Source organism: Epinephelus fuscoguttatus, linkage group LG11 (genome assembly GCF_011397635.1).
Source record: "Epinephelus fuscoguttatus linkage group LG11, E.fuscoguttatus.final_Chr_v1".
In the NCBI taxonomy this organism is placed as follows: domain Eukaryota; kingdom Metazoa; phylum Chordata; class Actinopteri; order Perciformes; family Serranidae; genus Epinephelus; species Epinephelus fuscoguttatus.
In genome coordinates, this window is record NC_064762.1 from 16561436 (window position 1) to 16589381 (window position 27946).

At 39.7% G+C, this 27946-nt stretch overlaps 1 protein-coding gene across 2 annotated transcripts; it reads left to right on the forward strand.

Annotated features, from left to right (window-relative positions):
• The first annotated feature begins 1568 nt into the window (after positions 1-1568).
• Positions 1569-26419, forward strand: acp1 (acid phosphatase 1). Of its 2 annotated transcripts, none has more exons than XM_049589422.1 (6): positions 1569-1663; positions 4005-4078; positions 5927-6040; positions 15201-15262; positions 16178-16283; positions 26095-26419. In XM_049589422.1, the coding sequence occupies exons 1-6, from the start codon at positions 1621-1623 to the stop codon at positions 26170-26172; spliced, it is 477 nt and encodes a 158-aa protein (XP_049445379.1). In that variant the 5' UTR covers positions 1569-1620; the 3' UTR covers positions 26173-26419. The 2 variants fall into 2 exon arrangements, with proteins under 2 accessions (XP_049445379.1, XP_049445378.1); XM_049589421.1 differs by lacking the exon at positions 5927-6040 and adding an exon at positions 6112-6225 and having other exon boundaries at positions 1571-1663.
• The last annotated feature ends 1527 nt before the right edge of the window (positions 26420-27946 follow it).

Below are 27946 nucleotides of genomic sequence, written 5' to 3' on the forward strand. Positions count from 1 at the left end.
ATCATCAAAAATCAAAGTATCACTGAAGCTGAATGGGCCCTCTCTGAGAGTTACAGTATTTCATGAATTACTATAAATGATGCATTCATTTGTAAGCAGAAATTTTACTGCTGTAGCTGATATTAATGCACCATATTTTACAAGTATGAAAAGCGCTAGTTTTCAAACATAATCAGCTACTATAGCTGTGAAAATATGGCACACTGAGGTCTTTATGAAATGTTAAGGCATGACAAAAGTGTCTAATAAAAGAGCACCTGTTTTATGACCATTACTTAAAGTTTCACACATGTTCTCGAAAGCTTCAGGGATTTCTCTACGCCTTAATAAATGTGAGATTTGATAACAAAATGATCATAATTCTTACAATCTAAGGGACTCTTTGTTACTTATGTAGACAGGAGAATGTGGTGCACACAGGGGGAGGCATGTCAAATATTTTTTAAGCACTGAGGAGGGACTTTACTTTGGCTCAGAGAAGGGGTGTACAACTTAAAAATAGCTGTGTTTTGTATTTAGATTTTTAAAGGCATGTTTCTTTAAAAATAGAAAAAAAAAAACAAATTACATAATTTATCATGGCAAGAAACTTTAAACACAGAAATTATTGTTGTAATACCAGTGGTCCTTGGACACATCATGTGGGACAAACACTTCTGTCAAAAAACAAACAAATCTGATCTTAAAATAGCGCTAGCTCATCAGAATTGCTTTACTTTACATGTCTCATTTACAGTTTTGCCAAACATAAACTGTCACTGCACAAACTAATTAGTATGCATGACAAGAGCGGAAAACTGAGTTTTTTTTTCAACTCCAGGGTTTCATCTTCAGCTTTTATCAAAGAGCAAGTTTTAAAAATCTAATAACTAATTTATGGTGGAGAGAGGGCCAGTATTTGTACCTTCATAAAAGAAGTCACACTCCAGCCAAAACAGTCCCTAATAAAAGAGCACCTAATCATTCTAACAAGGATACAAAGATAAAATACTTTAAGTGTTACAAATTTTCTCAAGCTTCAGGGATTTCTCTAAATTTTAATGAATCTGGAACTTTAGCATTTGAAAAAAAAATGACCATCATCTCTGCAGCATTCTTCTTCATTTTATTTAAGTCTGATATTGTTTAAATATACATAACTAAATTGGAATTTTTAAAAGAAGGATATGAGGGCAATTTCTTTAAGTATTTTGTTTTATGAATATACAATTTAGATCATTTTGGAGAAATTTGGATATTTAAATATTATTAACAAATCAGGTTCTCTGAGTGAAATGTTCTCATCAAAATATTTTTGGACAGCCGACTGAAGTCAGTCCAGAAGATCGTCACATGTACACATTGAAAGAATATGTGTTCTAATGTTTCTACCATATCATTACAGAGGGTGCATTTGTCAGCTATGCGGAATGTATCTATAAATAACATAATTCACTGGATAATATCGATGTATAACTTTAGTATCCCATGTCTCACAATCAAGTGTCTGGTCTGTCTGTTTATATTTTAATATTTAGCATATATCTGCAGCATTTCCCATAGTTTTCAAACGCTTGAACATTTTGTTCAGGCACTAGTTGGCCATCACCTGTGACGTCACATAGGACCCCTCAGATCAACATGGCGGTCTCCGGTAACAAGTCGGTTCTGTTCGTCTGCTTAGGTAAGAAACTTCATTTTATAAACTCTTTATATAGTGTGACAGTATGAAACAAACATCACACTCGACCTGTGTACCGATTTATATCATTGTAGTGGTTTATTTAGGTGCTGTTAGATTCATTGTAGTGCGTTAGCTAAAATGTTTTAGCTAGCTTGTCGCTGCAGTGATAGTCCATATAAACCTTTCACTCAAGCAACTTTGATAAGTAAGCAGGTAATTTTGCGCAGGTGTGTGCAGTTGGTGTTTAGCTCGTGTAAAACATCACACCAGGCGGGTGTGTTTTGTAGAAACGCTGAGTAACGGTAGCTTGAAGGCACCTGCCAGGAAACGACAGGTCAGAGTCCATAGTGAAAGCTGCTGTCACTAGTATCAGATAACTCATCAGCACTGTGTCTCTTTGTAGTTCTTGTTAGTCGTGTGAACTCTGTAATTTCACAGGCAGTTTGTGTAACTTAACTAAACAAGTGTAAAAGCTGCAGTTAGGTTCATTGATGTAACATTAACAGGGTTTGTGTTGACTGCAAATGAGGATCAGTTAATGATGTCAGGTTGTGAGAAGCCACAAGATCAGGAAATTATTTGGTAAATTTGTCTGAGTTGTGGGTGATACGGGTAATATAATGTTATGGTTTATGTAGCAGTCATTTTAGTAACAAAAAGATGGGAATGATTGTTATTGCCAGGCCAGTGAATTAGATATTAAAATTAATTTACTGTATCAGATTGCAGCCCAGTCTGTGAAAGAAGAAGTTGGTGTTCTGAATTATTGAAAGCCAGACCACAGTTTGAGACTAGCTGTGTTCTTTGACGACACGTCAGGACATTTCCAGTGGTTGTTTTGGCGACAGCAATCGGGTATTTCAGGCCAGAAGATAATCCTTTCCCATTACCAAGTAACTAATCCATTATTAATCCTGAACATGATGTTAATGAGCATGATCGTCCATGATATTGATGTTTAAAATGTGTGCTCTGCTTATAGAAAGCTCAGCTGCATATCAAATCAAACACTTCCTAAACAAACAGCCAGCCTCCACTTTTGAAAAGCTGTCTGCTACATATACACCCTGCAGCAGTAGTAGCCTGTGAAAAACTCTCCTGACTGTTGTGAATAAATTGGGCAAATTGGCCTAAACAAAAATCATCCATCGTCAACCACCATCATCCACTGTTTGGAAGTATGTCAGATTTAGGAGAGAACAAAGCATATGCAAAGAGAGCATGACATTTGTGTCTGCGCTGCAAAGCAACACAACTGGCTGTAAAACCACATTAAAAAAACATAATAAACTGGAGTACAACTCAAACATGAAGGCCAAGAGGAATCATGTCCGTAGAAATGGAATGAGACTCACTCTACTGTCCCTAACATTACCTCACTGAATCCCTATCCTTGTGCAGTGACAAGACATCAGACATCCAGACCAGGACAGCTACAATGCTGTGCATCACAGCACCATGACCGCTGTTAAATAAATAAATAAATAAATAAATAAATACAGTGGCAGATAGGAGACGCACCAAATTCAGATGAAGAAAAACCTTGTTTTAAGTCTCATTTTGATGCAAATATTTGGTAACTAGTAGGAATGGAGCACAACAGGGAAGTGAAATCAGTGGGAGGTGAAAGCAGTGCTCTTTATTTAAATGTGAAAGTGCAATAAGAAAGTGTCCCTTAAAACAATGATTATTCATGATAAATAGTTGTGATATCAATATTTATCAAAATATTATGATTTTATCATTTTGGCCATAACTGTGCAGCAGTAATTACACACCCACCACTGTTTGTCAATAATGTCAAAGCCTGAATTAACAGTATATTTGAAGTTTTACCTTTTACCTGTGTGTGTGTGTGTGTGTGTGCGTGTGTGCGTGCGTGCGTGCGTGCGTGCGTGCGTATGTCATCCCAGCACAGAAAAAATAAACATTCATAAAAATCTGCTCTGACAGTCATGTTGTGAGTCATATCTCTATACTAGATATCCTAGTATTTCTAATCATGTTGGTCAGTTTTATCAGCTGTTTCTCTGTTCATACAGTTTGACTTTGCCTAACATATATCATAATGATATTTGAGACGGTGTCCCTTTTGCTACATGTGGACAAAGATAATATAATTTTTGCACTCTACTAATTCTATCATGCTATTTTGTGGCTAGATGTCCTGTATAGTGTAGCTGTGCATATATGTTTTAAAAACCTACCAAATATTATGTATACTGTGCATTGAATTTGTGTGTTACTCTTCATAAATACCTCAAGTGTTATATTTTATGTTAAAACTATGTCATTAAAATGTGGCATTAAAGTTTGTCATGGTGTTTGTGTTTTTAAACAGGGAATATTTGCAGATCCCCCATCGCTGAAGCCGTCTTCACGAAGATGGCAACAGACGCCGGTGTTGTTGATAAGGTAATGTCATAATTAGTTTGTAATTACATCGCACAACATGGTATTTATAATACAGGTCAGTGCTTTGGCCTAATATTACATGAACTGACATTTTTTTCCTGATAACATTGGCAAATTAATTTTATGTTTACAAAGAAAAGAATAGAAATAATACAAATAACGTTTAGTGGACATTAGTGGTGATATAAATGGGAAACTGGACTATTGGCGGCAGATTAAAAATAGAAATAACTATAGTGATTGAGTTGGGTAATAATCACACACACAAAAAAAGAAAAAAAATCATACATCACCTGGGTATTGACAGTATTGTAATATACATACACATACCCAGGGAAAAAAATACACAGAACTAGACTCAATCTACTTGATATACTTCTTTGCAATATACTGAAAGTGTGCTATTGTCAAAGCACTAACAATATACTCAGTATGCTAATAGTGTATCAGTGCTATTAAAGACTTACTAAAATACAATTAAGTGTACTTCGTGATACTATTTTTAGACATTATTAAGATGTTAAATAAACCTAAGTACAACTTTTTCTGGTAATGCTGCATTGTTTAAAAAATATAGCCCACTCTAATCCAACTTTGTTTAAACTGGAAATATTTTTAATTATATTCAAGGTGCACTTGCAAGTCATTACAGATTCAACTGAATTACACTTGTATTATTAAAGCATTTTAATTTTATCATGGATATATTTATTGTATGTTAGCATATTGTATTGTGTGTGTGTAAGCTCAGTGTATGTGACATTTATCTGAAAACTTGATTGAAATATACTTAAAGTAAGAAAAGTAACATTTTTAAAACACAACACTAGATGTGTCAGTATGTCTTTAGCAGCACTAATGATACATCAATAGTATATTAAGGCGAGACACCCCAGGTGAATATATAGATATCACCATAAACTTTCCCTGTTGATTACTGACATTAAGAGTTATTTTTTATTCTACATGTTTTTTGAAATTCTGAGGCATCATCTAATTAAATATGTGCTTTTTTCCATACATTTCCAGAACAGAAATCTGAACTAAAAAAGCCCCACCTAAATGTGTATTTTAGATGTTTTCTTTCAACTAGTCTGAAAGAATAGCCCAAAATCTAAAAATTAACATGCAACAATGTTGTTTTTGTTTTCACTTGGGGTGTCTCGCCTGCAGAGGAGATGATCATTTTTGTACTTTCTTGGATCCCTCTAGTCACCAGATACAAAACAAAAATAAAAGGCTGTTTGGCACAACATCATCATTATTATCATGGGAGAGTGTACAAGTTGCTTATTTACACATTTGCTTGCATGTGTTCACACGCCCTGAGCAGGGAGGTGGCAGAGGTGATCTGTCAGCTTCCAGTGGATCCTCACTGTTATTTCTGCTTTGCATAGAACTCAATTTTTGTCCAAGAACCACACAAAATAAAACATGTTATAGTATTTAAAGCTGTTTAATACTTACACTGAAATTTGTCTGCTGGTTTGAAACGTATTGATAAAGTTACTGGCTTAGCAAAATTTAACAGTTAAACCCCAGCTGTTAAGTGTGTGCATGGGCTTTATTTATCTGTTTGTATATTTAAAAAAAAATAGCACACCTTTAGTACAGTAATCATGTGCTCATGGAAGTATACTACAACATCAACACAGCAATATAAGATGTCTAAACCAGTTAAGTAACAGGAGAAAGTAGTTAATCATTATCAGACCTCACGATGAATGAAAGCAGGATGTGTTTCATAACACTGTCCTGAAAATTCTGTATCACCTACCACATATCTGTACGTGAGAGTATGAATCATTTTTTGCTGTGTCATTGTTCCCCGTGCTCTGTTCTGCCTAGTGGAGGATAGACAGTGCTGCCACCTCCACCTATGAGATAGGAAACTCTCCAGACTACCGCGGTCAAGCCTGCATGAAGAGTCACAGCGTGCCCATGAGGCACGTGGCCAGGCAGGTACGCCCACCCTCCTCTACACCTCTCTTAGCAGGAGTTAGCGGCCCCTTTTGTGTTCTCTGTTGTTGCAGTGGGTCATAGACAGTGGTGCCACATCTGACTGGAATATAGGCAGCTCACCGGATGCCCGCGGTCTGGCCTGCCTAAGGAAGCATGGCATTGAGACGAGCCACAGGGCCCGACAGGTACAAGACGTCCCGCGGCTCCGCTCACCTCATTAATGTTTGTGTGTATGAGTGTGATGTTGCCTGCGAGACACCCAGGTGCTGTTACTCTGTCACTTCACTAGCTGGCTGTAGCTTTTAAAAGTTTTATAAAGGCAAAGAAACTCTGCTGCAGCTCTATACTAAGCTCCACACAGTTGCTCTGTCAAAATGATATAAGGTCCAACCAACATTGCCAATTCAGAGAAAAGTCAACTTCCAAGAGTCTGTGTTATAATAATGAATCTTCAGTTTTTATATGTCTTCTTTTGGGAATGCACTGCAGAATTAGTTTCATTTTTTCACTTCCCCATTTTCCAATCCAGCCTCCTGTTTCATGACGGACTGAACACAAACATAACATCGTATTGTGTAACAATTTGCCCCGACAGTAAAATGCAACATAGAACTTATATTTCTGTGTCTTTGCTCCTGATTTATGCTCGAATTCCAGTGTCAGTGTCCGATTTATTAGCCTCCATAAATCTGCAGTTGGAATTAGCCTTGCAGTAAATACATCTGAGATGTTTCCTGTGTGTTTTAGTTCTTTTTATAGCTTTTGGTGATCTGAATATGCTGAAGTTGTGGTTGTGCTTTAAGATCCAGTGTGAAGTATTTGGGGGGTTATATTGGCAGAAATGAAATACAGCGTAATATGTATGTTTTCTATAGGGTTAAGCACCTGGAAATAACAGTTGTTGTGTTTTTGTTAACTTAGAATGAGTCTTTTCCTCGTCCATGGAGTCTGCAATGTTGCACCGCTGTATTTCTACAGTAGCCTAAAATGGACAAACCAAACACTGGCTCTAGATAGGGCCATTTGTGTTGGCTGCTGTAGTTAGCAACCCCTCTGCAATGAGCCAAACAGTGTCAGAAAAACTCTGATTTTCAACTTGAAACTACTTTATTCAGTGTTTTTACTAGTTTTAGTCACCGGGTCTGTTTGTTTCAAGAGGCAAGAGATCTCTGTGTATAGTTTCGGTCCTTATAAAAAAACCCTTAAGGAATCCTGACCAGGAGTTTGTGCTTGTCACACAGGACAAGTTTCAGCTGTTTGCAATCTCTAAATCCCACGCACTGCTCCATTTAAATTGTCATCTACTTGCCTTTAATTTGCCTCTTAAATTTAGAAGTTTATACACAATGTTACCTTCATATGAGACATGGCTCTATAATGGCATATACAGTAAAGGATATTAACTTATATTAAAATGATATAAACAGTAGAAACGCCCCTCTAAATGGAGTCATACTTTACTCCTCACTCAGTTCAACAGTCTACAGCAGGTCTAGCTTTAACCTCACATACAGTGACCTCTTGTGACAGGTCGGTGAAATCTACAGGATACAGCAGGCGGTTCAATCTCTGAGGACACAACAATAGAGGTTTAAAGGATCACATGACTCGTTACAGACAACAGAGGTTTACAGTTTGTCTTAAAATATGAACTGCAGCTGATCTAGTGACAGAGCAACAGCCCTCCACATTTCAGCTTTACTTGAAGATGTTCTTCCAGCGAATCAAAGTGGCAAGCCAGTTATTTATGTTCTTATTGTGTTTTTTTCCTGCTTGAATTGAAGACAAAAATATCCTAAAATATTCTATTTCTGTCATATATTTAGTCCCATTTAAATTTCTTGCGTGTGCTTCCAATTTATGTGACTTCAGCAATGACAGTGTGTGCTCCAAGTGTGGTGAATAATCATTTTTCAATTCAAAATGGCAGTTTTCATCACTTTATAGGTTTTCTGATCTGTTGTAATTGAGGATATATTTCATATGTGTATTTATTTTTATGTGAAAGTGAGGCCTGGTCTATCCACCTTATTCCTAGCCCCCATGATACCTTGCATTAATTATGGGTGCAACTTCTGGCGTTGAACCGAAACTGGCGTTTTCCAGTGGTAACAGTTTGTTTACAGTACTCTATTGTTCTTTCCAAGAGCAGTTGAGAAATAAAACATGGAACACACCACCTGTTATAGCTCAAACTGGATTATGTGATCATCTCAAAACATTGTTTATTTTTTTCCTTTTCAACAGAGCACACTAGCAATTAGCTTGCTTTGCTCCGTTAAAATATATATTTTTTAAAGATATTTTTTGGGGCATTTTTTGCCTTTAATGGACAGTTCGGTGTGAAAGGGGGAGAGAGAGAGGGGATGACATGCAGCAAAGGGCCACAGTCATAAAGAGTAGGAGTAAAATAAATTAATTTATATGATATAAAGGAAGTACGGTAAATCAGTAACACATTCTCAGCCCTAATGACTAAATACATATTTCAAGGTATGTCGCTGAGTTTATTTTATAACCAGCAGTTTTCTAATGTAGGTTGAGAGTGAAGTCAGACGGGGAAAGACAGGGATATCATGTGCTGACGCTGAGTGACAGACCTGTCAGTCTACGTGTCATTCTCTTTGCTATGCTTCATGAAACTCTTGTGGTTTTATTTCTCATATAAATGGTACCTTTGGCAACAGGAACAGTCCCTTTTTGTTCTGGTTACATGTTCAACACACAGTTGCTGAGGACAAAAATTTAGCTTAGACTGGTTGTTAGTCGTTAACAGACATGGACAGTGCAACAGGTAGCAGAGCTCCGCAAAGACATTTTAGAGTTAACATTAGTTAAATATTTGTTAAAAAATAAAAAAGTATTTGCTAAACTGAAGGCAAATGACTATGGTAAAGAACCAGCGTTGGCAGTTAGCCACCAAGTGTAGCTACTGGGACTAACCACAGACAGTCTATGGGACTAACTGGTTTGCTGCTACTTCCACTATCTCACTGCAAGTTGTGCACATAATAATTTCTACAGTAGTGCCCTCAGGAATAAGGTGGATCCTGCTGTGTAAAATGATGACACCTGTGTCTATGAAATATTTATGGAGACAATCTAGCAACTGTCATATTGCGTGTGTTTCAAATCCTGGAATGGTTCTGAAATTACACCAAGATGTTTGTCCATGTAGGGCCTTTGGGCCTTACGCTGTGCTGGCTTTATCCTCGGTGCCCTTAAAACACTCTTTTTATGTTTCCCTGAGAGAACTCTGGGGTTTCACCCTGTGCTCAAGATCTTCCGTCTCGTTGGTTTGTCTCTCTGCAAACCAGTCAGACCCTCATCTAATCTCCTCAAAGCAGGGATGTGGAGGCTCAACCCTTGGCTTAAACCCAGCCAAATCCACACAATGAGCTTTGACAAGCTTTTGCTCTTTCCTCTTTTCCTTTATCACCCTTTTTCATTTCTATCACTGACTTCTGCGCCCACCCTCCATATTTTCTTCTCTTTCCTCCCAGTTTCTGTGCTCAGTGAACTTTGCTGAACCTCCACTGCTGCCTGTATCCAAGCAGACTGGGTGAAACCACATAAACAAACATTTTTGTCTATAAAGAAAACATGCCCCAAAGTGTTCCATTCTAAATTATTTGGATCATTTGATGCTTCATCAGAAATTTAAACCCCAACGTTATATCTAATAGAGATGAAATTTAGATGTCTTGCACATCAGTGTGTTATCACTGAGTTGTTGCTAAGGCTTCAAACTATGACACAATCCAGACACAGCCAAGGGTTGCTCTGCGGGCGGTTACTTAATTGTTGGTTTGTTAAGTGAGTTTTATTTTTGTAGCTCAATACCACAACTCGCAAATTTCCTCAGAGGGCTTTACAGCTTGTACAGCATGAGACACCCTTTCAGATAAGGAAAAACTCTCCTTTAACTGAGGGGAAAAAAGGAAGAAATTTCAGGAAGAGCAAATGAGGAGAGATCCCTATCTCAGGACGGAGAGATGTGACATTTGATATCATAGATTGTATTGTCAGTATGTAACAGTAGAAGTAGTATAAATGTCTGAAATAGAAATATAGTTAAATATTTGGTAACATTTACTTCAACTCCCCTGTTTAGCATTTATAAGCAGTTTACAAACATTTAATAAATGGTTTATAACATACTATAGACCTTTTCCATAGGTTCTTTTGTATTTATTTTTTTTATATTATTATCATGTGTTTGGTTGGTATGTGAAGGTCTTGTCTTGAAAACTATTGGACCAATCAGCCTAATGTTTGCCTGCAGTGATTCACAATTGTTGAAAAACTTGTTTTATTGACTGTTTTATACCGTCACTGACTGCTGACTCCTCACTCCTCTTAACTGTCCAGTAGGGTCTGCAGTTTTCCTGGCTGAAAACAATAAGCCTTACCATCTGCTGCTGGCCACATTTGGGCCCTTATCATGTCTCAAACGCTGACATCCATAGAAAAGTATTGTCTCATTTTGAACTGGAGCATCTGCAGATTAACTCCTTACCCCGTAAATTATGATCCACTAAAGTAAGGTATGATAAGTAAATCAATGTTTTGTTATCTTCGCTGCCATCTTGACTGCAAATGAGTCAGGAGGGAAAATTCCACCAGGCACAGCTGCGCCGCATGCCGGCAACCAGATTGCAGCGTGGTTTTGTTGTCTGCCACGCAGCATAATACCACACTGGGATTATTTCAGAAGTGGAGTGTTTTGCCTGACCAATTTTATAGACTCACAGATTTTGCTGACTTGCTCTTTTTTTAAATATTTGTGCTTCTGCCATGAAGAAGTAAGTCTATTTGTTTATTTCGAATGCATTTATTGTTCTTGTTTTTTCACTTGGTTGTGCTGTATCTTAAAGACGAACTTAATAATGTTAAAAATCTACTTATGAACAACATGGATCAAAGATCTGTGGATGTGTTTTGTTACTAAAATACAAAAATCCTCATTTCATTGCATCTGTATTTCACATACCTGTGCAATGATCTGCAGCTCCGTCAAAAATAGACGAGATGCGTATCATCCTGTGATGCTTGTGAAACACGCTGCATCTGCTAGAGTTGTTTATAGTGGCTGTGATTAGCGAGAGCATCCACCTGGCATCTGGAGAGAACTGCACTTCAGTGAGTATTTTTAGTTATAACATGATTTACTACAGCCATCCATTATCTGTTTACACACCAGCCTTCACTTACACATGAATTCTTGCTAATATATTATAACGCGATGTAAAGCATTTATTAAATGTTTATACACATAGTAGGGGAGGTGTTGCCAGATATTTTCAGAACAGTTTTGTCTCTCAATATTTAACTTATCTGAAGAAATATGCCTTTTTTACAGCTGACGTTTTGGTTTGTCACAGCAGGAGAAACACAGGTGTTACTCATAATAATAACGATGGGTCTGCTCTATTCAAGTGTCCCAGTAAGGCGTGATCGTGTACCAGCATGCTGAGTAACAGAACCCTGAAATTGACGCAGCTCAATGGAATTCAGCCATCACTTATTTTATTATTTACACCTGTGCTTTCCCAACTGTGATAGTTGAAAATATCTGCAATAAAAAAAGGCCTATTATTGATCTTTTTCAAACAATTTTGTGATATCGTCTCTTTGCGTCTTCTCTGGGTTTTTATCGTCTTTTGAACTTGCTGAACCTTCTATATGTGTCTCCCCGCTCAACCGTCATTTACAGTAACAGCCTCCGAGCTCTCTGTCAGACAGATATTCCAGAAATCAGAAACCCCTCTCTTTACTCCTCTACTGGTACATGAATGACGACAGCTGTCTCTGTGATTGAACGTGTCAGTATCTCAACATCTGGAGCATTGCAGGAGTTTTATTCATGCTCTCTTCATCCGTCTCCTGCCGCCCTCGCCTCAATCCTGGCATTCCTATAAACTGACTCTCAAAACCCCTCCGAAATATTCAGTGTGCTGCCTGTTTTTTATTTCCGCTTGCTCCATTAAATCATCACCAAGAACAGTGAACACTGTGATAAAAATCCCTCCACATGCTTACACATGTGCAGCTTGCACCCCTTTCATAATCCAGTTATCTACGAGTCCAGAGCCATGTTAAAGTTGTTTTTGCTTAAGATTTCTGCCCTTGTTGATTTGGCAACACCTGCGGTTACCATGGTAACAGCAAGTACAGTTTCGTACTCCATCAAAACCCCTTTAGCAGCTTCTTTTTGTTAGTAATACAACACCAAAAGAATACTGATGCATCTGATTACAGTGCAGCAAAACAAAGACGTCAGTAAACAGTAATCTGATTTCCTGCAGCACATGGAGCAAGTAGTTTGCCACATAACAGCTGGTCATGGTAAAACTGGTTACCTTGCTCTGGAGTTGCAGTTTTGCAGCCTGTTGCTTGCGTTTCGTTTCTCCCCTGCAACTACTCACAAATGATACATTGACAAAATTTTGATGAACAATTGCTGTCAGAGATAACTTTAATGACAAATAAATTCCACTTCCTTTAACTATTTTACGATAAAATAATGTGAAGCAGCAGCAGTAGGAGTAGGAAATGTTCAGTTAGCATTAGCAGTAACTTAAAGCTGCCCTGTGGAGTTTTCTTGTAAACAAAAAATATATATGTTTACATTGAGTCTTACTGTACGTTCAAGCCAGAAGCATCCAAAGAGGCAAAGTCTCTCGCGGATGCCAAAGAAGCACGACTGTCAAAAATATTTGTGGCAGCTTTGGTCGCTGTAGTCGCTCATCACGTGAATCATTGAACGTTCGATTGTGCTTGTCAATTTAAAGGAGCCGCAAAGAAGACTACTGGCTTGAAAGCAGCGTAGTTGCTGCTTGCTATTGTCCAGTCAGAAAACTCATAGTTGACATTAGCCTGCAATTCTCTCCTCTATTACTAACATTACACACTTTAAAACTCACCAGACAAACCAACTACCTCTGCGACGCGGTCCCAGGTCTCATTCATTTTACTTAGGGCTCTGTAACCGAACAGCAACACATTATAAAGGACTGAGTGGGCGCGAATGCAAGTAATAAACCTTCAGTATCCATTGTTGGAACAAGTGTGCTGTAGGAACCAAAGTTACATGGCTTGTTCTCTGGGACCCGCTTCATCGAAGCACGTCAGCATTCCGATTGGTTGTCGCCGAACCGTATCAGAGCTCATTACCACAAAGTTAAATGAGTTTTACTGTTGGCCACCACGGCTCGGCTGTCCAGGTACTACTGGGCAGTCATGACACCAGCAAAAGAGGAAATTACTGGACCTAGAGTCTGACTTCTCTGTCGCCGGTAAGCCGTTATCTTGTGCCGTAGAGCACTATGAGCCTTTGCCGTATTCCTGTCTGTGACCCCCGTTCAACTCACAACCGCCAGGATTCGCCTTTCCTTTCTGCTGCTGGTTGAAACGTGATAATAGGGGCCCCCAGCGCCCATTCCACTAACTTGACGTGGAAATAAGCGGTAGTCTAGAAAACTGCTGAGTTTTTTTAATTTTTATTTTTTATTTTTTGGAGGGTGCTCGTGCGCCCTCACATAGATTGCACCCTGGGCGGTCACCCACATTGCCCATAGCAAAGACCGTCCCTGACCTCAGTGTCAGTTCATACAAAGAAATCTCTGTTATTACTTTTTGCCATCTCCCTAGTACTTTCTGTAACTAAGCAACCAGCTGCAGGTAGACAATATGCTTCCTATTTCAACCTGCATGTGCACGCCTAGTGTATATGAATGGTCTCATGATATGCATTTTCAGGCCTGTTAATATGGACGGAGATTATTTCTGTCACAGTGCTATAACACTCGTGTGTGAAGAGATTGTTTTTGTTTTAAATGAAAATATGGATGCGGCCTTACTGTGCGTTCACACCAAACGCGATGGACGCGATGAACGCCACAAGTTTCTATTCAAAATCAATGTAAATGACGCGATGACACGCGATGTCGCTTCGGGCGACGCATTTCAGGCGATAAGAGCAGCGCGATGAAGCGATGACGCGTCCATTGCCTCATTGCGTGTGTCGCTTGAAGTTGAAAAATTTTAACTTTTCAAGCGACATCGCATGACGCTGTGCTGCGACATCCAATCAGCGTTGATATCAAACCATTCATAAAGAAATTATAAGAAACTAACCGGAGACAGATGGACAGGCGCTCCGCAGCTGGGATGGAGCGCCTGTAGTTGGTGTCCAGGCGGGAGATCCTCGCACCGATACGGGCCAACAGGTCTTCAAACTGGGCCAGCGTCAGCCTGAAGTACCGCTGGAAACGACCGTCATCCAGACGCAGCTCTTGCAGGAGGTGATGATATTCACCCAGCTGTGTGCGTTTCTGGAGGATATTGTGAACCCAGACACGGCGGCATTTGGGTCTCCGATCCAAATCAGATGTCCACAACAGATAAAGAGCAGCTACGGTAGTTAACTCAGCCATGGTTGACGAGAAAATAGCGGGAGGTGAAGAAAATTGCGGGAGGAGGGTTGCGTCATTGCGATTGAAGCGATGAAGCGATAATCAAAAAGGTGACATTTGTGATCAAGCGACGCGATACTCGCGTTACGGGCGATGAGATCGCGTCCATCGCATTTGGTGTGAACGCACAGTTACTCACCCAAACTCATTGTCAGTGTCCTTGAGGTCTAACAAACATATTGAGTAAATTTCCTACCTCAATAAACATTTTTTTTTTTGTTTAAATCCTACAGCGCTAGAGGAAGCGAACTCCACAGGAAACTCTTAATACAGCTCTGACACTGTGAGTCTGTTATCAATGAAATAAAAATAAAAACTGTAACTGGATTAGCTTCATACATTGTTTCCTGTGAAGCCCTCGTGTATGTAAAGGCAGTTGGAACCCAGTGCGGACTGGCGGACTCCGACACTAACAATGAAGACTTCTATCTTAAGTGATGATTACATAATGATGACTATAAATATTATCAAAAACAGGGTAAGAATTCATGAAGAGTTTGCTGATTATATCTGTTATATGTGTGATTTTCAGTGACCCAACTGTTTTCATTGTTGTATTGGAAATAACTGATTTTTACTGCATAACACTGAAGCCTCTTTGAAGGACCATAAAAGGCTCCACTGTGTTCCCCAAAGAGCCAGGGGTAATATTTATTTACTCTGCATATCTCCTTCTCTTCCAGGTGACCAAGGACGACTTCTTGAGCTTTGAGTACATTCTCTGCATGGATGAGAGCAATTTAAGGTACAGTCATTTCAGCCCACAGCAACAGCATGGTCTGTTATCTCTGGGAATGTGGCTGGAAACTAGACACAGCCACTGAAAGCACTGGTGTCATGAGTTAAGTGTCCTGCCTCACTTATTAATGGCTGCCTTTGATCAAAAAAACATTTGCTTTAAAAGGGGGTCACACTAGGTTGTCCTGCTAACTGTCTTTATAGTGATCTTTGCTACTCCTTCACATCAAAATGTTGGTAACATTGAGCTAAACTAACTGGTAGGTGAATGCCTCCCTTTAATAAGTAATATCCTTTCTTAAGCTCTTTCCAAAGGTCGGGGGGAGGGATATTTTTTGATACTTTGAACGTTTAGGGATCATTTTGAGATCACATGCCTATGGCAGATCTGATCTGTAAGCAGCTTACCGAGTTCTTTGGATGCCTCGTCTTTGCTCTTTGGGCAGGTTTTTCCCCTTTCTCTCCCACATTATGTTTTTTTTTCCACAAATGTTAAGCTGAGCAGAATGAGAAAATGAGAGCATGTCTCAGACTAAAGTTACTCCGTCCATGTTTAGTTTTCTTTTAACAAAACCCACCTCATTGTTGTCACCTTCAAGTTGTTAATTAATAGTTTGACTTCTTTTTATTACTTTTGTTTGAGATTTACTTTAATCAGCTTTCTGTGCTCATAAAATGTTGCCAGAATGAAGCTTATGCCTCTGTTAATTAATGCTTTAGAAGGAAGTTAATCACATGGATGTCATAATGATGGGACTCTTATATGCTGTTCATTTTTGGAAGTATGTACATGACAGCTCAGCATATAGCTAGATGTTCTGCCTCATGGCACCAAATGGCAGACAAAAAAACACTGATTTTTCTTCTTGTTCATTTGTTACATGTTCTCCTGGAGTTAAGGATTTTTCTCTTGTATTCGCAGAGATTTGAACAGGAAAGCAAAACAAGTGAAAAACGACCGTGCAAAGATCGAGCTTCTTGGTTCATACGACCCACAGAAGCAGCTCATCATCAATGACCCGTATTATGTAAGTAATCATGTAAATTCTCACGTTTAGTTATTTGAATAAGCATAGTTAAGACCATATTTGATCTTACCAATCCCCATTTTGTGATGATATACATAAATTCAGTCATTCAGTGAGTTTGGAAACACAGAACACAAGCTTTTTTTTGACACATCATCCAATTTAATGTCATCAAGTGTAATGGTATTTGGCCAAAGGGTAAACATATATATACCATGTCAGTGTAAAGCTGCTCTGAAGTTGCTCCTTGAATTAGACAAGCAGCATGCCAAGCCAAAACAGGGAGTGAAATGCAGAACCCCCGGGTTTACAAGCATGGCCCCAAATCAAGACATTAAATACCATTTTGACCTTGGAGCCATGTTAGGTCTCTGAATTAGAAAGGCAAAGCTTTGCTAGCAGCAGCAGTGGTGTGTGGCAGTATTGGTGTAGGAGAGATCAGTCAGTAAGAGACCAATGCAGTGCCTCATTTAATAGAAAATTATTATAATTGGATAAATCCCCTAAGTTGCCTCATCCTGTCTTCATGGGGGTCCCAAACAAATATCAACAAAGCAGATGGAAAACAGAACATTACAATATATTATGACACAACAATGAAAAAACTAACAATTCAAAAAAACAATAATTCATAAGAATGGGATCATTAGTGTACAATATATTCTTTATAGAAAATCAGCAGGGTGTTTTCTTGCCAGATTTGCTCATATAAGAAACAGACTAAAATATTGCTGCAGATCGCGAGCCAGCCATGAAGCTTGGCAGCGGTCCGTGTCCTGTCCCAACAGCTCACTTGGTTAATGTGGGCACCAAAAGGAAGCGGGCAGCGTGCCACAAAAAATTGGCATGTTTTTGGTACCTGGGCATCTAATTTGAGCCAGACATAACGGCTGGTGTATATTTGAGCAGAGATAATCCTTAAAACATCCTGTAAGACCACTGGCTGTTTTATTTCAAAAACCCTGCACCCAGTTCGCTCAGCGTCTCAGCTTTTCCCGTAGCTAGTGTGCAGCGAAGTGACTGCTGCTAGAGACATACTGTAAGCAAAACAGCGGTGCACTTCGCTTTACTCAATAGTACGTAGTAATTTCTTACTTTTTCCGGTGAAATATTACAGTATGCAATCATGGGACACTACGTCAGCAATAATAATGTCCCACAATATATTAGTGAACCTGAACAAGAGACAGATGGTATGCAAGTAAATTCATCTGGTTTGATTATGGATCACTACAATTACAGTAGTAGTCACACAATGAGAAAAATAAATCAGGTATAGAAATCACATATTGTGATAGTCGTTGCCCTCTGAATTGTAGTCAAATTGAATGTGAGGTGCCCGAGGATTCCCAACCCTACTGACTGCACAGGAAATCAGAAGGGCTTATTGTTGTTGTGACAGCTTACACTTGAAGGCAGGATGAAAAGCCAGCCGTTATAGATAGGAATAGAGATGCAATATCATTTAAATATGGGAGTAACTGTGCATATTTTCACACACTCTCTCCTGGAAGACATTGATTGTGTTGCCCTTAGTTGTTTATGTGAAAAGTGACAGAAATAGCTGCGTCAACAGTGAAAAAAGAGCACTAGACAGAGAAGGTCTGTACTTCCCCTAAAACTCAATCCTAAGGGGTTGTACACATGCTGCCTCTTTAACCACCTGTTAAATGCGAGGTTAGGCTCTGGCCGCTACGTTTGTGCCTTTTTTGTGCCAGATTTCAAGAGCACAGCAGCAGGTTGCGTATGCCATAGCCCATTTACCTTAAATCCTGAGCTTGAGCTGATCTTCTTCCAGGCGCTGTTAATAAGTGTGTAGGCCTATCGTCCATGGGGCAGATGTAAAGCTCTGTCAGCCCTGCACGAACATGGTCAACTTTTCCTCCATATTTATCACAGACTGATATTTACAAAAGAAGGGAAAGATATCTGTCGGCTGTCATCAGTTGTTCCTTGTCACATGACATGTGGTGCGCGTTGCTGCGTTCTAAAAGTTGAACTCAGTTTATCTTGTCACGCTCTGAAAAATGGTCATTTGGGAACGAGTGTGCGTCGTTACAAAATCTCTCATGTAAATGAAACACAAAGTCTGGATTCTGGCAGAAAGGTTGTGTTCACATATGCTCCCATTACTCAGAGTAAGTGGCTAATTGAGAAAATAGTCTTCAGGGCTTTAAAGTAAAGTTAAAGCTGTTTGATGGCGCACAGTGAATGTAAACTGTCTCGTGTCTGGAAGTAACACAGAAAAATTATGATAATCATATTCTATTCTTGCGATTGACTGTACACCTGTTAGAACCCACAGCTGTGGACAGAGCATGTCTGTCTTCAGGTGCACGTAGTAGTTCTGGAGACAATTTACTCTTCACAGGGAGAAATGGGATCATGTCCAGACACATTTCACGAAACAACACCAAAACAAAACATAGTGGAATGTAATGGTGAAATGGCACACAGGATCACATCTGTGCTCACTTGATTTTAATAAATGGCTAAAAAAAAATACCATAAAAAATGTGCTATTGAACCCTTCCAACCCAGTACATAATGCTATAAATTACTTTTTCACAACAGGTATTTGATTTGCTTGGACATCAGCGTAAGCAGTCATTTCTGGTTTGCCTTTTCACGCTCCATGGCTCACTCATCACTTTTGTTCCTTACATGCTTTTCTCTGCAGTTGCACGTCCTGCCAAATGATTTGGACATGGGTCCTTGGCTGCTTTTATCTTCTCGAGGATCTTGAGTGGGAAAAGTGAAGGGAGTGAAGTTTTGAAAGTTTGATATTTGATGATCAGCTGTCAATATACAGATGTGGGACAGAACCTGAAAAAGAGTGGAGGAACATATGAAATGCAGATGCTTCCACTCACCAGGGGTCACTGAACCGTTTAATGAGTCTGAAAAGGACACTGAATTATGGTAGCACGATATATCGTTTCAGAGTTAACATTACGATGTGCAGGATGTGCAATGTAAAGCAATTAAACTCAAACACTCGCACGGTTCTCATTTCCCATGACTAATATTAGCGGCCAGGACTTCCCCTTTGAGACAGGGTACGTGTATATGTAACAGTCTGGCAGCGTTTGTTATGTGGAGTGAGACTCTTCTGCGTGTGTGCAGAAAAGTACTTAAACCGGGCTGGCAATTACTTCAGACACAGAAAGCCCAAGCTTTTCTGACGCTACAGTAGTCAGCAGGGAGCGTCCATATAAGCTCAGGTTCCCATATTTTGACTGTAAAAAGGGCCGTGTTTTGTGTTTCCTTAACACAAGAAATAAAGCATCTGTTGAATGCAACGTCATCACAAGGTCTCCCGGCCATTCTTCAATGCAGAGTTGCCAGACTGTAAAAACGAGTTACCAGCTACAAGCCAGGCTAAAGCTAATTTAGTTCGCCTAAAGCAGGGGTCATCAAAGTTTTCCAGGCCAAGGACCCCTTAGCTGACAGAGAGATGGAACAGGGACCCCCTTACTACATATATTTTATGAATTAGTTGCCTATCAGCCTCAGACTGCAGTCTTTATCTATAACTCCACTATTATAAAAAATAAGTTGTTGCAAAAGGCAAATTATGTTTGATTTAAGTAAATGTATATTTTTCAGATATTCTAGAGTTAAATAAAGAAAGACAACTTTCAAAAAAATTGTCAAACAATAATTTGGCAGCCCCCCCTGCAGTAACTCTGAGGACCACTTAGGGTTACTTAAGCCCCGTTTCCACCAAACATTTTTGGACTGCTGCCTTTGGAACCGAAAGTACCCTTCAGACATGGTACCTAGACCCTAGCGTTTCCACCGCAAACTGTACCTTTAAATGTTGGCGGGGTTGTTGTCACTCACTGCTCTGTCGAGCACTCACTGTATTTCCTCATTATCAGTGACGACAGGAAAGTCTGCATCCTGTTTATCGTCCACAGAACGAGGTTGCGCGCTGATATTTTCGGAACAAAATAGAACAGGCTGCAGAGAGTCTCTCTCCCTGGGATATTTAAAAATTGTGGGTTTGTGCATTTAGTCCTTCTCAGGCAAGCTCAAGGGTTTAGTGCTGCATTGGCCAGACGCTACGTGACCCTTTTCTTTTCTCTGAGTGAGGATTAGAATATATGCAGTTCACATAACCTGGCTGAAATTAATACATATAAATGCCTGAAGATCCACTCATTACCAAAAGTGTATGTCATATAAAAACTTAATGGTCAGAGTTATAATATAGAATATTTAAGGCGTGTTGACTGAGTCACATCATCAGTTCGTGCATTGAGTAACATTACGAGTTAATGTTCCACCTTAAAAATCCCAGCTGTCGTCCCAGTGAATGAAGTTACTTTTTCTCCAACTGCTGCTGCAACAGACATCCTTTCATTTTATAGTTACAGTTTATTAATTAAACTCTCCACGATATGAACAGGGGCTTCTGCCAAAACCAGCCACAGCTCAGCCCTGAGCAGAGCAACTGTCCGCTATCGACCAATCAACAGACTGCAGTGTTCACAGCTCCACCTTTTAGTACCAGATCTGTGTGCTAGGTACTCCAACAGAGGGGGGACCAAAAATGGGGACGGTCCAGAACAGTTCCACTGGTACCATCCACAACTTTTCACAGTGGAAACGGAAAAGAAGTGTACCTAACTGAGCTGTACCGTACTGCTCGGTGCAAACGGGGCTTAATACCAGCAGGACCACTAGGGTCACACCAATACCCCCTTTCCACAGTCGCTTCTGCCACCATCACCCTAAGACCAAATATAATCTAAACATACATCTTCAGATCTATATCGTGATGTCTGTGATTGTCTCTGATGCTATTTGTCCTTTTGTTATGTCTGTCTATGTTGTCTTTTTCTTGATCTGAAGACGACCTGATTAATTAAAGGTTGCATATATAAATGAGGAAGTATGTTGTGCAGGAATCCAATGGAGTTCCACTGACTTTGCAAGGAGCACTGAAGCTGTTTTGAAGGCTCGTTGTGGCCTGACTCCATACTAAGACACCACATTCTGGTTTTCCCTCAATTTGTTGCTGTTTATACAAAAAAATAACTTGGGTCACTGAAGCTAACCCTATTTTTATTACCTATTTAAATGCAGCTCAAAGGTATTAATGTCTTGTGTGGTCTTGGTGGGAGATGAGCAAGTACAGCTCTGTTGGCTTAATACTAATGCATTTGTGCACAATTGCAGTGCTGTGTTCCATTTTGTGAAACCAATAAAAGTCATCGATTTATTCGTGGAGGCTGGAAGAGGAGGCTGTGGTCGATGACCATGGTTGGTGTGACTGGAGTCAGATCTAAATTTCGTCTCAGAGTTTGGTTTTGAACACCACTCTTCTTTGTGTGGCGCTCAGCACGAGTGCATCCATTTGTAGCTGTTTTTTTCCAGAGGAAGGGGACAAATGAATGCTGTTTAAAGTCATTGTGGTTTGGATGCTCGACAGTATGTGATTGTGGTCCCTCATTAGGTATGGGGCCGATCCGATCCAGTATTGGTATCGGGTTCTGATACAAACGTAATTCACGGATCCACGAGACGCGTCTGTGCTTTCACATTGTCTGCTGGAATGATATGATGATTGCTACATAGTAGTGTTGCACTGACCGAGGTACTAAAACATGACAGTACATATGATACCATAATGTTGGAGTACTGGAGTACTGTAGTACTACGGTACCTCAGGTACCACTACTGTGGGATAAGATCAAAGTCCAATCGCAAGAGCGCGAGTGTCCATGCGGCGTCCAATAACAGCATGCGCTGTCCACCTGGCACTCGATATGCCGCTGCAGTGGTTTGTATCCAGTGACATTTCAGGTATGAACTGAGCTATTGAGTATTTTTAAGCAGTGAAAGTTATTATTAATTCATTTTTACCTGTAGGTTCGATTTGTTCATATATGCTACAGTGATTTGTTTTCCACAGAGCTCTACGTGCGAGCATTTTACTCGCATTGGCGACTAAAAATAGTTTTGTGTGCGCAAAATAAATCATTCAGCATGCTGTGCCAGTACAGAATCCTGCCGGTTGTGGGTTGAACGGGGGTCACAGACACAGACAGAAATGTATTCCTGTCAAGTACGGCGGAGGCTCATAGTGCTGTGCGGCGCAAGACGGGCTTACCGGCGACAGCTCTGAAGTCCGACTCCAGGTCCAATAATGTCCTCTTCTTGGCGTCATGACTGCCCAAAAGTACCTGAACAGCTGAACATTATGGCGGCACACAGGTATGTGGCGTGTCAGAGGAGAAACGAGCCGTTCACATTTCTCTCTGTGTGGCAGGGAACGGTTCACAAACCTCACCGCACTTTAGGGACTGTTCTTTACTTATGAAGGGACTTGTCAGGGGAGGAGGGGGGCTGGTTGATTCTTATTTTATTTATTTATTTTATTTTGATCCCCCCTATGTTCATCACTGATTGATGCTGTTTTTGAAGTATGAATAAGTCAATAAGTAATTTATTCCATTGAAATATCATTGATGTATTATTGAAAAGTGATTTATCTTTTCATAAATGACAAAAGGCACATCTGCCTCATTTTCGCTGTGGTATCGTGATACTACTCAGAAGCATGATACTTTCACTGGTATCGTACCGTGGGTCCCAATTTTGGTACCGTGACAACACTACTACATAGTAGTGTCTACTTGATTTGTATCTATGCTGTTCAGATTAATATGACAGATATTTTGTTTTTTGATAGTGTATATTGCACTAGTAGTTTAACACTGTCTTGGAATTTAATAAATATTGACAATCAATTTGAAACCCTTACAGTTGCATATTTGTTTTCAGGATGGGATTTTTTCCTGTGAACAGGATTTCCTGCTTTTCTGACCTTACTCTTACCTCAAGTTGCCTTTTGGGACATACATGCATACATACGTACATATCATACTTGCCTGTAGAGAGGAGTTTATTACAGCCTCATATAAAATCAACAATAATGATAATAATAATATTAAAGCAAACAGAGCTCTGGTATCGGAATAGTATCAGTATTGGCAGATATCCAAATTCAGGTATCGGGATCGGATCAGAAGTGAAAAAATGTGGATCGGTGCATCCCTATCCCTCATCAGCAGCCACATGGCATGACAGCGAAGAGAATCCAGATAAATTAAAGTTGATGTGTCCAGATAAATGACGACAGAAGTTTTCTTGTCCGTTTAATGTGACTTGTGGAGTGTCCCTTCAAACATGCCCGTTTGGAACGGCTTGTTGCTTCATCTGCGGTATTGCTGCTTGCAACTTCCTTGGAAACAGACAGGCTTATACAGACATCTTCACACTTGACACACAGACCCCCAGAGTGCTGTTTGCTTGTTAGTCAAAGTTAATTCATACTGACTGTCATGTGTCCAAATTACACTAAATTCCACACCGCACAGCTTTGGGTCCCCAGCAATACGACGGCAGTAGCTCAGTCCATAGGGACTTGGGTTGGGAACCCAAGTCGCCTGTTCAAGTCCCCGTCCGGACCAAAATATGGAGCGTGGACTGGTAGCTGGAGAGGTGCCAGTTCACCTCCTGAGCACTGCCGAGGTGCCCCTGAGCAAGGCACCAAACCCCCCCAACTACTCGGAGCTGTGTGTAATTGACAAACAGAGTGAAAAATTGAATTTCCCTTCAGGGATTAATAAAGTATATTAAATTAAATTAAATTTTAAAAAAAAATACACCCACCAAGTGTGAAGTAGATTGGATGAACTGTTCTCAAGATATGCACATGCATACATAGAGACAGAGATTTCTTGCTTTGTAGATAGATTATATTAACTAATTGACGGTGTGACTTTCTATCCATGGCATTCTCCTATGTTATTAGTTGACATAATTGACAGTTTCATTCATAAGTTACCATTAAACACTTCGGTTTATCTTTTAAGGCCCTGAGAACCAACTTTCGTAACAGAACATAGCACTTATCATGGCTGTCCTTAGGACCCTTTCCCACCTACCTTGTTTGGTCGAGACTTAACAGTTTGCTCTGAATCAAAATTACAGGACCAAACAATCCAGCCTTGGTCCAACGAGGTGGTCTGTGTCCACATTGGACTGGACCATGTTCAGGTTCATTTCTAGTGTTAAAACATTTTTTGGATGGTTCTTACCTCTGAGCCATTTACAGAAAGTTCTGGCATGCTACCGTCATTTTATACGAAGAATTTTGGTGCTGCAAGGAATAACTTCAAATATGGTAACTAAGTACATTGTGTGTGTGTTTGTGTGGTGACGTTAGACAGACAGTGATGGTGAATGCGCTCAGAGTGGACAAGTGTTGCCAAAAACAACGCAACAAAACAAAATGAACTGCGGTAGCACATAGAGCGAGAAGAGGAGACCAAATGTTAATCTGCCAGCAAAGAGTCAGTCTGCAAAAATTTGGAAAAAGTCCAGCACTCTCCAAATTATTTTCTGAGAGGATCAGAGAGAGGGGATAGGAGAGGAGAGGAGAGTCTGTCTGCACACCTATTACTTGCAATTAAAGTGAGACACATGTAGGTGATGATGAGAGGACTTAGGTAAGTCATGTAGACTTCTTAAGTGCACTCGCATGACCTGACTTTTCTCTCTAGTGCCATTATGAAGTTGACATTTTTAGTTTTATTGATAACTTGTTGGATGGATTTGTTTGGAGGTTGCTTCAGATGCTTATGCCCCACAGAGGATGAATTGTAATAACTTGTAATGGCAATGAATTGTAATGGTCTTCTGACTTTCCATCTTGTGCTGTCCTCAGCTCAACATTTCTGTACTTTGGTTTATGACCAAATCCTTGCAGAACTAACGACATTGAGACGTAACGACAGCCTTATGTCAAAGCTCAAGGTTTCTTTATTAGCACACACAAGTAAACTTGTCACACTTTGTGTTGCTAACATGCTAAACCAGGGGTCAGCAACCTTGGGCACACATGCTACCATTGGCACATTGTAGCTTAACTAATGGCACACTAGCCACAACTGATCAATTATCCCCTCATGACTTAAACTCCACAGACTGCTGGTGAGAAAAAAAATAAAGCTCATGAAGAGTGGTGCATTCAGGGACCAGCAAAAACCTCTGAATTTAGAGAGGAGAGACAGAATGATGCAAAGGAATGGACACATACACACACAAATGTAAAGTCTGCATCTTGAGCATTGCATTTGATGAGAGTGTGGATGTGAATGACCATGTTTGGTGGTCATAGTAGATTTTATGCAGTATTTTTGAGGAGGAAGGTATTGACATGACATTGATATGGCACACTGAGTAACAAGGACATTAAAAAATGGCACTATATATCATAAATGTTGCAAAACCCTGTGCTAAACTAAGATGGAGAACATGGTAAACATGGTTTGCCATGGTTGGAAAGGTTTTTCCATAAAAAACTCTGCAAAAGCCCACAACTCAACCAGAAACAACAAAACCAGAATTTCTAAAGTAGTCTTGCTGCGTTGGGCATCACATTTTTCCCAGATTTGTGTGTGTTGCTCAAGCTCACAATAAGTGTCAAGTGGAAGCAAGATGGCATCGGCCTGGGATCAGTTTCCCACACCATAACAACAATTTGGTACACAGAAGGGGAGCTGAATCAAAATGTAATGACTGAGTAAGGAAACTGACATTTTATTATGTGTTTTGTGTCTTCAACCACATCACAGAATGGGCCTGCATATCTACAGCTGTATTTTATCTCAGTTTATTTCAGTTCTTCTGCTACCAAAAGAACAAAATCTTCCAGATGTGGGTAATGATTCAGCTGTCAGTATTTGGGCTGGAACTTAATCTAATGTCTCTTTTTTTCCATTTTGTCTCTCAGGGGAGCGACGAAGACTTTGAGAAGGTGTACCAACAGTGTGTACGTTGCTGCAAAGCATTCCTGGAGAGGAACTCGTAACAACATCTGATCTGAGCCAGTCTTTGCTGAAATCTGTTAGATTAGCATAAAACATTTACCAAATATGTTTTGACTGTGTCACACAAGCACTGTATAACCCTCTTGTGGATGTCACTAGACAAGCACAAAACATTTGTGTTAGTGTTGTAAATGTAATACAAGCCACAGAATGTGTACATTTGGAAAGATGCTGTTTGGACAAGTTTGTAGACTGTAAATTCTGGTGATAATAAAGCACTTACATGAATATCACAGACTCACTTTTATCATTTATTGTTAAATTTTGAATGAGCTGAAGCATTTATATCAATGAAGACATCTTTCAGACGGTAATGCATGACTTGACATTAGTGAGGCTTACAGGTCAAAGGCCGACACTGGGGTCAAAGTTAATGCTAGCCTAAATGCTAATCTTCCTGGTTACTTTGTTTGGTGGTTATCTTATTTTCTTTGCACAGCCTGTTTGGCATACAGCTCCTTTTGCTGGACCTATTAACACAAGTTATTCTTTCAATCATTAAATATCAAGCACATCTGATATTTTGAAACAGGAGTAAGTAAACACAAACCGTTCTCACTCATCTCCCTTGAATGTTCCTCTCGTTATAGACGCAGAAGTAATCCTGCTGTCGGCAGTTGGTAATCATCAGTGCCAAAACAAATTACCATTTAGTGGGATTAATCTGCATGGTAGAAATGTGGTTTCACCATAGTGAGTGATAGGGCTGTAAATCATTTAACAAGGGTGGAGTCAGTGGTTGGATGAACCAACTGGTGACTGGAATGTTTCCAGTTGTTGAAGAATTTAGTTTTTCGCTTGAATTTGAGTAAATAAATAATAAAGGCTTATCCTCTCTGGGCCGCTTTGTAGGAACTTGCTTGTGAAACACAGATAAATTGAGTAAGGTTACAAAATCAGCAGCTGTATCTATTTTCTAGTCTTGTTGAGTTAGAAAGTGCCTCTTTCTTTTTTGGATACAGTGTGGTTCAGTCTGTGCTGAAATAATGTGATGTAGTGTTGCACAGTATACCGGTACTAAAATAGTACTGCGGTACTAGAGTATTCCAAATGGTACTATACTGCATTTGGAAAATTCCGGTACTTTGAAACTGATTCAATTCATTAATTTAGTTAATTTATTTTACTCATTTATGCACGCAAACACCTTTCTTGTTCCTATTGGAGCACAGATTGCGCAAGTGGTGTGTATGACAACACCTGTATCAACATCCGCAGCTGGCGCATGTGAAAAAAGACAAGAGAAAGTCTGCCTCGCAAAGGGAGGCAACATGAGACAACACAAACTTGGTGGAACATTTGAGGTACAAAACCGTGACGTCCATACCGAGGTACTCATCGAGCCATGATTTTTTTGGTACCGTTACACCCCTGCTATTTATTGTTCGAAAAGGGCTTTTCCTTAGGAGAAGTACTGAAGAGTATCGAAAAGTATCGAAATTCATATTGGTATTGGTACCGAAACAAAGATTTTGGTATCGTGACAACACTAATGTGATGTAATCAAGTATAAAGTCTGGAGCTGCTCCATGGACAGTGAATGGGAGACTGATTTTGTGGCCCCGCAGATTTTTTTTTGTTTTTTTTTTTTTTTGTTTTTATGAGTCCACCCCAGCAGAGCCTGGAGGCATTATATTTTCAGGTTGTCCATCCGTCTGTCCTGTCCTCATGAACACGCTAACTTGTTTTGGGAATTTCTTCTCATTTGGCACAAACATCCTCTTGGACTCAACAATTAACTGATTAGACTTTGGT

Excerpts from the sequence above, each read along its gene's own strand:
- acp1 (XM_049589422.1), top strand. The coding sequence starts at position 1,621 with ATGGCGGTCTCCGGTAACAAGTCGGTTCTGTTCGTCTGCTTAG. Across the intron at positions 1,664-4,004 it reads GGTTCTGTTCGTCTGCTTAG|GGAATATTTGCAGATCCCCC; the intron begins GTAAGAAACTTC and ends GTTTTTAAACAG. Across the intron at positions 6,041-15,200 it reads TGAGGCACGTGGCCAGGCAG|GTGACCAAGGACGACTTCTT; the intron begins GTACGCCCACCC and ends CTTCTCTTCCAG.